The 13644-nt window shown below is 40.0% G+C and overlaps 1 protein-coding gene across 1 annotated transcript in view; it reads right to left on the reverse strand.

The window, feature by feature from the left end:
- Positions 1 to 516: 516 nt before the first annotated feature.
- KCND2 (potassium voltage-gated channel subfamily D member 2) overlaps positions 517 to 13644 on the reverse strand; it is a 244700-nt gene continuing 231572 nt past the window's right edge. The window contains exons 5-6 of the mRNA XM_033958602.1: positions 4799 to 5046; positions 517 to 3557 (exon numbers count right to left, since the gene is read on the reverse strand). Of these exons, the coding sequence (XP_033814493.1) occupies positions 3380 to 3557; positions 4799 to 5046 (426 nt within the window). The 3' untranslated portion in view covers positions 517 to 3379. The remainder of the gene's footprint in view (positions 3558 to 4798; positions 5047 to 13644) is intronic.

The raw sequence follows: 13644 nt of genomic DNA on the forward strand, positions 1-13644 counted from the left end.
AAAATGCTTTATATTCATTGGGCCCAAGACATGACAGGAATGCTCATGTATTCATAATCAGTCAAGTGCACACTGAATCTCACCTAAATGTGAGTACTTTTATTTATAAAACTGATTGCAAGGTTTCAGGTGGTTCATTGACAGTCTTGAGTCAAATTAAAGAGTAATTTATTTAAATTGGATTGGGGCCCGTTGACATTTTATATTACTTCACTATAGTAGGTCTTTGATTATGAGTCAGTTTTTGTTTATTTTCGTACACATCCAGGGAGGGGCTATTTTTGTCCTAATTTTGACCTTTGAGTATTTACACTTGGGGTGGGTGGGAGGTTGAGAGGATATCATTAATTTGAATAGGATAAGGTTATTGGGAAAATTTATGTTTCTGTGTTTTATTGAATAATCATTGGGTGGGTGGGAGAAAGTGATTGGTTATGTATCTTTGTAAACTGAAAGTGCTTTATTGACTTATTATATGTTATATATTTGTGTATTGTACTATTGAAGTTTGGAAAATCAATAAAGAATTTTTTTTAAAAAGAGCAATTCCTAAGCCATGCTCATAATTATCATTAAAAATGGAATTTGACTTAAAACATTTGTTTTTAGCTATAGGACTGTTCACCATATTCAGCTTTTCTATTTCAATGTTATGCATTTTAACCAAACATTTGCGTGCTGTGGTTTTACTGGAGAAATACTGTAGTTTTGCATTGAAACATCTGGTGGAATCCACTCTAGAGATTCCTAACATCTGTAGTGCCTGCAGCCTGGAATTAGATAGCAAACACTAGACCATGAACTTCAATGTACTTACTGTAGAGGCAGGTTTCCCATTAAAGCATGCAGATGTTTTATTTGAAATACTCCTCAGATGTCTATTTGCTTAGCCTAGCACACATACTACGCCAACCTCTGAAATATGATACATGAGTTTCCAACAAAATTGTCAAAAATCAACATTCTTTGTTGTTTTTTTATGATACACAGGAATAATTACACTTCATTTACAGTATAGATACACTTTGCACAGTCATCAACAGTCATCCACTATTGAAACAGTGTTCAAATCACCTAAAAACACTAAAAAAAAGGTTATTTTCTTTTAGTTCTGGATAAATTAAGCAATTGAAGTGCTGGAATAAAAGAGCAAGTCTGTTGTACTTCAAAATCTTATCAAATTAATTGCCAAATTATTCCCCCTCCCTTTATTAAGCCAGAGTAGAGGTTTCTACCACAGCCCAGAGCATTAAATTCTGTGACGCTGATAGAATTCCTATGAGTGTCAGAGCATTTAGCTGCGGGAGAAACGTCTACCACGGCTTGGTATAAGAGGGCCTATATTAAGGGAAGGTAATTAGGTGATTTTTAACTACAACACAGCTATTGTGTTATTGCAGTTGATTATTCTAGTGATGGAAAATATATTACAAAAAGACATATTTTTGAGGAATCTGAGGTCCAGTTCCTACTGTATCTTGGTTAAAAAGCATTAAGTTACATGATGAAGTAGTTCTTGCAATGAGCCTTTAAAACTGGGGCAGCCTCCAAACCTGCACTTGCAACAACACAAAAGTGACAAAATGTACAGGTCAACAAACAAGCTGCAAATAGTACTGTGTTAGAAGGAAGTACACTCAAAGAAAATTAAACTATCGTCTGATTCAAGCCATATTCTCTCCCAGTGCAACAGATGTCATTGGCTCATTGTATACCAAATGCAGCTTATTTGAACCCCCTGAGTCTGCATTTCTGATATTCTGTTCTGATGTACAAATTCTTTTCCATTGTTTTACAAACACTTTCAAGCATCTCCAAAGTCAGGAGAGTCAGGCATGCGGTGTTTTCTGTTCATCACAGTTTTCTGAAAACAGAGACATTTTGGACATGTGCATAAATGCCAGTTTGCAGATTAAACAATAAAAGAACACTCTCGACTTTGATTTTTTTAAAAAAGTACCCTTTGCAGAATTTTTTCTCCCACTAGAATTCGTTAGATCAATCAGAGAATCATAGTTTCAATAGAATATAAAGGTTTATCACTTGAAACCTGTGGTTTCTTGAAACACAGTTGCAATTTCTGTGGTGTAAAATAATATTTTCTGTGAAAAATATAATTTTACCAAATATAAAGCAAGAAATATTATGAGTTATAGGACCCACTACACAGCTAATGGTAAAAACAAAACAAAAACAAACCAGTTGATAACAGTATCCATCTGGCATCCTATATCACCACGGAAGTTAAAATGTAAGCAGCCACCGGTAACCACTTGTATCCTTCCTTTCAATCAATCAAAATTGCATTAAAGAAAAATTTGGGGCAAATTTTACAGTAAGATTCCATACAGGATGCATTTGAGAAAGCATAAAAGAATGCCATGTCTATCATAAGGCAGTAACATGAACTCAATAAGACCATTACGGATCTTAAAGCAAACACAGAAGAGTGGCACCAGAAGGAATAATTTGCATTGCCAGACAAGGGATTAACTGAAAGTGCAACTCATTGGGGGGAATGATTCACATAGCAGATTATTCAAAACATTGTGACATACTGTGCATTTTGAAGGAGAGAACTTTTCAAAATATCTTGAAAAAGGAAAATCTTTTTCCCTGATTCAACGAGTGTACAGTGAATTATTGCAATTTGTAACAGAACCAAGGACTGAAAAACATGAACATGTAAAAAATCACTAACTATTTTGCCTGTAACAAATACTGAGTTGTCAAATAAGAAGTTGTTCTGTCTAATTTTTGAAAACCATCATTAATCCCAATTGCTGTGACTGCACAGATAGGCCTCTTTCTACAGTATGAACTTATCATGCCTAAACTTAAAAGAACATAAGTAGACTGATCACTGCTCAAAAGAAATACAGCATGCATTGTGGTTTTATTATTTTGAGATCTGTATAAATATATTCCATATGCACTTTTAAATATATGCAGTTTTTTTTTTAAATCTGTGATGTTCATGATTATTAACAGGAAAAAATATCAAAAATCTTTTTTTCCAGTTGTATGTTGCATTTTCAACTGGAACAGTATGTTTGAAGTTTTTATTATATATAAAAGAGTTCTCATGGTAGAAGCAACAATGGGAGACATTTCATTGTGCTCATTGTCATATCACATATACTTTCGATGTGTAATAGTTCCACCATGTCCTAGACATGCTATTTGGTCGTCTCTTTCCATTGGTCAAACCTTGAAACATGAAAGATCTACTTCGGTAGACGCTTTATGCAGGCTGCTGTAGGAACACTGGTAATGGGCTTCACGCCCTTGTAGATTTCTCTTCAGAACACTGTACCCAGATATCGAATGTCCGGCCCCGTCCAGGCAGTGTTTCTATGTGGTCACAATTCTAAATGTTTCATAAAGCAGATACTCGTACAATGTTTCTTTGTGAGTAGTCTGGAGAATCTGGTCTATCATCTTCTTCTGGTGTTGTTACAGGGGGTGTTGGTATGCTTATTATTGCTGTAGTGACGTAAGGCTGCTCACAGTTTAATTTAACGCTCTCTTCCACTTTGGCATTTAAACTGGATCGGCTAGAGAAGGATAAGCAAAAAATGATCAGAATGTTATCCTTTTCTGCTTCCCTATCCCCACCCCTATTTTCCAAATTTTGTCCTCCACCTACTCCTGTCGGTTGTCCTAGGTAATTTATCTAGCTCCCAACTGAGGCCCAGATGCACAAAAACCTGTGATTGCCGCTACACTGGGCCTAATTCATTCTTTGATAATTTCTAAGGCATAACACAGAAAGAAATACGAAGACTACAAATTATACAAAACACAGCAATAAAAATTATTACTAATTCTAAAAAATATGATCACGTCACTCCTCTTTTGCAAGAAGCAGTTCTGTCAGCAAATTATGAAAAAAATCATACTAAAGGTTTTCAAATGATTGACACTAAAATTAACCATAAGACAATGATGGAGGTTAGATGCCTCAAAACACTGATCAACACAAGGGGCTCCTTTTACAAAGGTGCGCTAGCGGTTTTAGCGCACACTTAGTGCCCTGCGCGCGCTAGACGCTAACGCCTCCCTAGAGCTGGCGTTAGTATTTTCCGTGTAGCATGGGGTAAGCGCAAGGGGCATTGTAGAGCGTGCTAAAAACGCTAGCGCACCTTTGTATAAGAAGCCCAAAGTTCTTTCAAAACAAGAGAGATCACTGCACGCATGAAGGTGTTGATGGACCAAACTAAGATGACTGCTGTGTTTTGTCTTCTATTGTAACCAAAACCTGAGGTGATATAATAAATTAGCAGCGACTTTTCTTTATCACAGAGTCATTTTGAGATTGCATTTGTTCTAATTTATGTGCCAGGTGAAAGGAACCTTGTAATTCTTACTGCAAGCAACCTCGTTTTTGCTTGATTATATGTTATTTGGTGCCATCTACTGGCCCACTTTTTACACCCCTGAAGAAGGCCGTTGTGGCCGAAACATGGACCGTGTTGGGCTCCAGTATATGTTTTATTACAAAGGACTTTATATGCCTGCCACGTTTTATTAATATATTTGTGTGATTTTAATTGAAATTTGTTTGATATTTTAAATAAACATATTCGTCCCCACAGTGGCTTGACCTGTGTCCCTTCCCAACTTTTTTCTGTTCCGATATAATATCTACCATTTTAGGAAATGAAGTGAGATGACTAACCCCTGCTCTTTTTCAGATATAACCCAACAGTTGGAGGTGACTTTTATTCATGTCTATATTAATCCAAAGGGGTTAAAGAGCCCCTCCAGAGAGATATCATTACTAGCAGTAGTATACCTGTTGGATAAAGGTGTTGTTTCCACACATCGGATCTGGATGGTGCTGAGTTCCTGAACGCTGCCTTGACGACTACCTGTCATGTTGGGAGTGGAGATTCGGAACGTTTTTTTGTTACGACGTGAGCAGCAAGAACTGGTGACACCATGCTGAGAGGAGAGTGAGGGACTATGGCTTGAAGGTCGATTTGTTGTAGTTACTTCCATGCAGCTCTCTTCATACATCTGTTCATCCACAAATTCATGATTCTGAGAAGGAACGCCACAAGGTAAAGTGAAGACTGACACGAAAAAGGGACACAATAAAGGTTTCAAGTTTTGTTATTATTTGATATACTGCCAATAAGAGTAGTTTGCAGAGCAGTTTCCAATTTGTAAAAAAGTAAATCAATTTTGGATACATTTACTGAAACTGGTCCTAAATTTATACCTGAGGCAACTGACAATTAAGGACAGAATTCTATATAACTGATTCAAATTAGCACCAATAATTGCTTGTTAAAATGCCAATTATTGGCGCTAATTATCCAGTTAGTTAATTAATTTGCATATGCAATTGGAGTATGTGACCAAAATTGCGTACACAATTTTTTAGTGCATAATATATTTTTAGAATTAGGGAGCATGCGACTTGCCCAAGGCTCATTAATGTGTCTGATGCCTTAGCTTCCATGATTCTCAGATTGTGCAACTAACTACTAGGCTACTCTTCCAATCCACTGGAGTATCATCTACCTACTGTGAGAAGTCTATGAATGTAAAAGTTGGACACTACAATAACACCAGAAAGAAATCAGAAAGACAGACATCTGAAGATCTCCAGGCTTCTTTCATTGTGTGGTTGATGTGAGGGTTCATACCTCAGGAAAAACTGAAGGGGATGGTAATAATAATAACTTTATTTTTATATACTGCCATACCACAAACATTTCTAAGCAGTTTACAAGGGAATTACAAGCGGTTTTGAAATTACATTGGCATGTTAAGTTTAGTCAGGTTTATCTGGAAGTGTTTTGGAAGTACATCAGGTTGAAGTGGGGTCAGAGAAATTTGTCAAAGAGATAAGTTTTGATTGAGTTCCTAAATATTTGGTACAAAAGTGCATTTGAGATGAAGTTGGTTAAACATTTGTTCCATTTGCCTGCTTGGAATGATAGTGTTCTATCGAGGTATCTCTTGTAGGTGCAGGATAGCTAGGAAGAACCTAATGATCTCTAATAAGAAAGACTGGGCAAATTGCAGCTCTACTCTCTAGAGGAGCGCAGGGAAAGGGGTGACATGATTGAGACTTTTAAGTACGTCACAGGTCGTGTTGAGGTGGAAAATGATATATTCCTTACCAAGGGACCCTCAGTCACAAGGGGGCACCCACTCAAACTCAGAGGAGGGAAATTTAGTGGTGACACCAGGAAGTATTTCTTCACAGAAAGAGTGGTAGATCACTGGAACAAACTTCCGGTGCAGGTAATCAAGGCCACAAGCGTGATCGACTTTAAGAATAAATGGGACATCCAGTGGGATCCCTACGTGGGTCGAGCAGCACTCAGACTTAATGGGGTGGGTCAGTAGAGTGGGCAGACTTGATGGGCTGTAGCCCTTTTCTGCCATCACCTTTCTATGTTTCTATACATACATGCATACATCTAGCAGCACTATAGAAAGATTAAGCAGTAGTAGTAGTAACATTACTGCTTGCCTCAAGTTTGTCAAAGAGCATCTGAACAACCTATAAGATTTATGAAACAATGTTCTCTGGAAAGAACAATCAGAACTTGAAATTGTTCATCTCAGAAACAACTGTTTGACAAAATCCAAACACTGCCTTCCAAATCATGAACTTCATTCCAACTCTCAAGAATGGTGGTGGAAGTATCATGGTATGGGGTTCTGCTGCATCAGGATCTGGATGGCTTCTTATCAATAGAAGAAGCATGAATTTATTTATTTGAAAAATTGTTTATCCTGCATTATCTGCATATCTAGCTGGCATTCAAGAAATGTACATAATCTAAATAATACATAAATACAAAACATTAAAATCATAAAAAATATCTAACTGCCTTATCACTGTGCAACATCTTTGATTAAAAAAAAAAATATCTCAATACACTCGTTAAAGAAAATGCTTGCTGAAAGAAAAATGCTTTTAAGAGCCTTTTAAAAGTAAATAATAGAGTGGAGGAGTAGCCTAGTGGTTATGCAGTGGCTTTGATCTTGGCAAACTGGGTTCAATTCCCACTGTGGCTCCTTGTGACCTTGGGGAAGTCACTTAGCCTTCCACTGCCCACTGGGTACAGAGGAAGTACATGCACCATATGTACAGCACTAATAGAAATGATTAGTAGCAGTAAGTAATGACCGATTTAAGCACAGATTCTGTGGTAGTGTGTTCCTTAAATTTGGCCTGGCTGCACTTCTTATCTCAAAATTCTAGAGAAGAATGTTAGGCTATCTGTCCATGAGCTGAAATTGAGCCAAAAGGGAGTTGTGCGAGCAAGATGATGGCCTTAAATATTCAAGTAATCATGTCTTGTTCTGGTTAAGTCAAAGTCCTGATCTACTACAGTATAATCTTGTTATAACGGACTCGCTTATAACAAAACCTTGTCTATAGCAGACGAGGTCTGCTGGTCCCGGCCGTGCGCCTTTATAAACATGCAGAAAATAATCGCATATAGCGGACTCAAATATAGCAGATTTTCAGATATAACGGACAACCAATTTGGTTTCCAGATCCGCTTTAAGCTGTAGCTTTGTTCGGCTATAATGGACATGCAGGCTCCGTCTACAAGGCGCTTGGCGTGCTGGTGATATAGTATCAAAATGCAGCCCAGAAGAAAATGACAGAGTATTTTTCTTTCCAAGACAGTGCAACATCTTTTAGTGTTCTGGTTTTGCAATCAGTTCATGCCATACCAATGTTTTGCTGAGTTTTGCTATTGATGTTGCTGATATGCTTGTGCAGTGACTGTTGTTCATTGACTGTACGTTGTTTCAAATTGACCTAAATAAAAGTTTTTAAAAAATGCAACTCTGGATTTAACGGACTGTTTTGCCAGGTCCCTTGAAGTCCGTTATAACGAGCTTATACTGCATTGGAATTTTGTAGATGATTTGAAACCAGTTGCTTACGCAAGGAAACCCTTAAATGTCAGAGTTGATACAGGTCTGTACAGAAGAACTGTTTAAAATTCTACATGAATGATGTGAGAGACTGATCAACAGTTCCAAGAAACATTTAGCAGATGATATTGTTGCTCAGGGAAGAGGCACCAGTTACTGAAAGAAGGGTTCACATACTTTTCACACAAGGATACTTATTGTTGAACAGATAACCACAATATATCCTTTTCCCTGAGTTATTTATTCAAAGAGATTATCTTTCTCTGTAATTAGAGTTTGGATTAGAATCTAATTAAGTTTTGAGAACATATTATGCTAAAATATAAACCATTCCATGGGTTCACACATTTTTCTCAGGATTGTAGATGCTTTATTGTACATTGTTTTTCTTAATCTAGTTATTAGTGACAACTTTCCATTAGATTTGGCTCTGCTAACCAAATTCTTTCAGTATCTCTTGGGAAAAATGTAGCTTTAGTTTTGATTGAATTTATTTATTTTTTTATACAGAATAGATAAGAGTACGATTTTAATTTTAGTACATATCTGTAAACCATCATCTTAATATGCAAGAATGTTAGCATTGCTAGTACGTTTGAGAAAATCACTGTTTTTCTCTATCAAATGGAAATGTCCCCCAGAGGCACAAACAAATTTTGCTGAAGTTTTTTATTTGATGTATATTTATTGTATCACTAGTTTAAACATTTAAAAAACTAGTACAGAATTGTAATTGCTATAGGAGGTCACTTTAGAAGCATCTACTTGAGGAAACATTTATACATGTAGATTGGCGGTTTCAGAATGATGCTATTTATATGTATAAAAATCCAGTAGGCACCGATTCTAAGACAGCACTTTGAAGATATAGTTCAGACTAGTCAAAAATGTATATATACAGTGGTACCTTAGAATCCGAATGCCCCAGAACTTGAACAATTTTGAATCCAAACTTTTTTTTTCTTCATTTTTGCCCCGGAATCTGAACGCCTGCTTTGGAATCCAAACTGCAAGCAGTGCTCAGTCCAAAGCTTCCCCTCTGATGCAGCTTTCTGTTTCCGCCTGGGAGGGAAGCTTTGGGCTGAACACCACTTTCAGCTGCCGTTGCCGATCTTGCTGTCTTGCCGCTGGGGATCCCGATCTTGCTGCCTCTGCTGCTGGGGATCCCGATCTTGTTGCCTCTGCTGCTGAGGGTCCCAATCTTGCTGCCTCTGCTGCTGGGGGTCCTGATCTTACTGCCTCTGCTGCTGGGGATCCCGATCTTGCAGTTTCTGCCAGGTAGGCCCAATCTTGCAGAGTTTGTGGGACCAAGGAATGGATTAATCCAGTTTTTATTCTTTTCAATGGGAAAAACTGTCTTGGAACTCAAACATTTTGGAACTCGAACGGGGTTTTGGAATGGATTAAGTTCGGATTCCAAGGTACCACTGTATGTATTTCCCATTTTACAATAGTAATACATGTATATTTTTACCAGATTTCCTCATTGGCTTTTGCACTAACTTTGAGACATACATAGGTTTTTTCAAAGTTCTTATTTCAGCCAGGGCTGAAATGAGTAATTGAGAATCACTAATCGATAGAATCAATATGTGGAAGATGCTGAGTGACGCTACTATTTTTGGGCCTGATTCTACAAATACCGTATTTTCACGCATATAACGCGCGCGTTATACGCGTTTTTACCTACCGCGCATACCCCTCGCGCGTTATACGCGTGAGCGCGGTATACAAAAGTTTTCCTACATAGTTCCCACCCCGCTGACGCCCGATTCACCCCCCCCCAGCAGGACCGCTCGCACCCCCACCCCGAACGACCGCTCGCACGCGCTCCCACCCGCACCCGCGATCGGAGCAAGAGGGAGCCCAAGCCCTCTTGCCCGGCCGACTCCCCGACAATATCGGGCCAGGAGGGAGCCCAAACCCTCCTGGCCACGGCGACCCCCTACCCCCACCCCGCACTACATTACGGGCAGGAGGGATCCCAGGCCCTCCTGCCCTCGACGCAAACCCCCCTCCCTCCCTCCAACGACCGCCCCCCCCAAGAACCTCCGACCGCCCCCCCAGCCGACCCGCGACCCCCCTGGCTGACCCCCACGAGGTGCCTAAGCCTGTCAACCCACAAAGTAGGTGTGGTTAGGGGTGGAAAATAACCATGGTATGACTTAGGTATCTGTAGGCATCTGTTTTAGGTGCCGGTAAATTAGGCCATACTAATTGTGGCTCTACTCATAGTCTGAGGGAGCTGCATTTGACCCAAACCTTTGGTATATACAGCCAATAGTGTGGGGGTAAGGTTATAGGCCAATATCCTGTAAAATTCCACCAGAAGGTCATCAGGCCCAGGTGTCTTTGAAACAGGAAGAGTTCAAAGTGCATTAATTATCTCTCCCACATCTAAGGGGGCACTTAGTTTTTCCAAATCCTGTGCAGTTATGGAGGATAAATTTAATCCCTTAAAATAAGTGTCCTCCTGTAAAGAAGAGTCCACCGGGTTCGTGTATAAAGTTCCATAATAGCTCATTAGTAATTTATTAATCTGCTTATTATTAGCAGGCGGATTTCCCGTAGGATCCCTCAATATCATGATAAAATATGGACCCGTTTGTGCACGGACCAAACAAGTGTCCATGCAATTTCCATATTTAAAAAATCTATTTCGCCCATGCTGTAATGTATTTAAAGTAAACTGATGTATGAGTGCATTTAGTGTATTTTGAAGCGGGATACATTGCTCCTTGTTTTCCACTGAGAAATGCCTCGCAAGTGCTAGGCAAGCTTGGTGAAGCTGAGTTTTACACTGTATTCTCTCTGGATATAGCTGAGGTTTTTTTTTTTTTTTTTTGAGGAGGGAGTGAGGAGTGCAGTACACAGACAGATAGGACCATAGGGGATGGGTAGGGTACTGGCACCACCAGCTATATCCTGAAAAGGCACCCAGGAAGCCTAGCCCCTTGCTCACTGAGTCAGTCAAGCATAAACAGGAGCAAAGCTGCACCTGGAGCTGGACCAACCCAAGCTTGCAAGCCATGCTGAGCAGCAGCTAAAATCAGGAGCAGGAGACACCATCTATAAGCTTGTGGAGATAGGGAATACTGAAGTACCAGTGAGCAGACCATTGTAAATATGGCAGAGCTCAACTTTGTGCTCTCTATCTCCGCCTGCTGGTAGGTGTACATAACCCACTCGTCTGGATTCACCAGCTGTTAAGGAAGCTGAGTTTGTAAGAGGAGGAATTGTTTATTCTGCTGCTTACGACGATGATGGACAAAGGAGATAATTTCCCCCCTTAGAACTGCTTTGCCTGCCTCCACCTCCCCCCAAAATAATCCTGGTGTATCTCTATCTATAGTAGGGTCTGCAACTGCATTAAAGTCATTTCCGATGATAAAGGTGCACCTAAGCCAGGGGTGTCCAACCTGCGGCCTGAGGGCCGCATGCGGACCCGTGAAGTATTTTGTGCGGCCCCAGTCAAGGGCGATGCAGTGTTTTCCTCTGCTGCCCCCGGGTGTTTACCGCCTTGCCGGCTCTCTCCTCTGTCTTGCTGCAGCGTTTGTGCGGCCCCAGAAACATTTTTTTCGGCCAATGCGGCCCAGGGAAGCCAAAAGGTCGGACACCCCTGACCTATGCAATGTTAATAAAAGTTTAATAAATTCTGGGAAAAACCCTTTATCCTGGTAATTAGGAGCATACAATGAGACTACTACATAAGGGGAGCATACAAAGAGCAGTGCAGTACTAACCATCTTCCCTGAGTATCCCGACAGGTAGTATGTTCCACAAAAGGGAAGCTTTGTTTACTAATATTGCAACTCCAGCTCATCTATGAACCAGAGCTGTGGAAAGATAGCAATGATTGACCCACTCTCTTTTCAATTTTTGATGTTCAGCTATACTTAGATGGGTTTCTTATAACAATGCTAGTCCCACATTTCTCCTTCATAAGTTTGTCAGTATTTTTTTTTCTCTTAATGGCGGAATGTATGCCACTTACATTCCAGGTAACAAAATTTAGTCATCGAAGCAATTCAAGCCAAGTAGTTATAACAGCCATCCAGGCCTACGCAAACCACCCACTCACACTCCATGCCAACCTGTTCCATAAACCAGACATACTCCCATTCTAGCAAAACACTCACTTCCCTACCTTCTCATCTCTTCCCCACACTCACCTACTGCTCCCAACAATATGCAACAAATTAGTAACTACCATCCAAATCACACTCTGTAAGTTGTAAATCCAGCAGCATACAATAACGTCAGCTGTGAAACAACCAGCCATCTATGCACAGCATTACATTTTCTTTCTGAAGGAGCATGCCTTCCAATATGCAACGATCTGAGTTTGTAAGACATTAATCATACCAGAGTATTAGAGCAGTCAAGATATAACAGAGAGAAATCCAGTATTGTCCGCTGCTTGGTGCTTTAATCTGATGGTTTTGCCAGCTTTGTGGGGGACTCTCGTCCACCATGGCGTGATTGGGTGAGGTGGCATCGACGTAAGGGCTGATGGCTCTGGTTCCTTCCACAAGCCTGCTCTTCTCAAATGTGCATGTGATTCCACCAAACTTCTCACCTGGTACATTTTCCCGCTGATAACAAAGGATAAACCAAACAGAAAAAGCCACTTGTATTTGACTTTCTCTCTCTGAAACAAGGAAGTGATTTCACAAAAATCTCTTCGCTTTTGTAAAGTCAGAGTGGAGAGGTCCTAGAAAAGTGCTATTTCGGTACCTTGATATTTAATGATTCTGGCTTTTCTTGCCGCTAATAAGACTTGTTCTTTTAGCAGGTAAGAGGTGAAACAAGCTATGATATCATGTGGCCTGTTGGATGCCTGAGACCCAAGTGCACAATGAGCTTGGTCCAACTGAATATCCTCTCCAGAGAGAACTCGGGATGAGTCAGGAAGAGGGAAAAGCAAATATCTTGCACTATTTCCCCCAATATTTTCCTCCCCTGGGATTCCACGAATATTGTGTCATCAGGCTTGGTTCTCCAAGTCGTCCACTTTTTCCTGAAGTGCTTCTAGTTGGTTGAAAGATGTATCCACTCGTGTTACTGTTGTCATGAGTGAATCACCTTGCTCTTCTAATTGCTGTTCCGCATCCTCTATTCTTATGCCCAAATCGGTCAGGCCACCTCACAGATCCTGGATTAGCTCTTTCAATTCACCCAGCCACGCCACTGTATCATTCTGCAGCCCCAGTTTTAAGTCCTGCAATATATTATGGAGATCTCTTTTAGTTAAGGGCACATGATCCCGTCCATCAGCAAGGATACTGAAATATCGTTATCATCTGGGGTGGTGAGGATCGATAGTCTACCACTGGGTCCGCCATCTTCCTCACATGTGGCTGCTTGAAAATATTGTTTGATTTCGCCAACATGATTTTGGGCCATTTGCTTGCATGGCAGGTATGCCCAAGTGGTTAAGAGGGATCGATAGTGCAGGTTTTGAAAGGTAAACTCCCGAGTCTGGATGCTGACTCCTTTTTCATTGGGGCTGATCGGAGCTTCAGGTGAGAGCTGCCGTCATCCTGATGACGTCACTGGAAATTGTTTAAAGGAATTAAAAAAAATTCTTGAAAATTCCCTTTTGTATCAATCTATTCAAATTTGGAATACTTTACCATCTATTTTGAAAAAGCAATCTTCTTATATGTTATTTTGGTAAGGCTTGAAAACTTATTTATTTGAGAAATTTGTGAAGTAGGAAAT

This window comes from Geotrypetes seraphini, chromosome 9 (genome assembly GCF_902459505.1).
Source record: "Geotrypetes seraphini chromosome 9, aGeoSer1.1, whole genome shotgun sequence".
Classification (NCBI taxonomy): domain Eukaryota; kingdom Metazoa; phylum Chordata; class Amphibia; order Gymnophiona; family Dermophiidae; genus Geotrypetes; species Geotrypetes seraphini.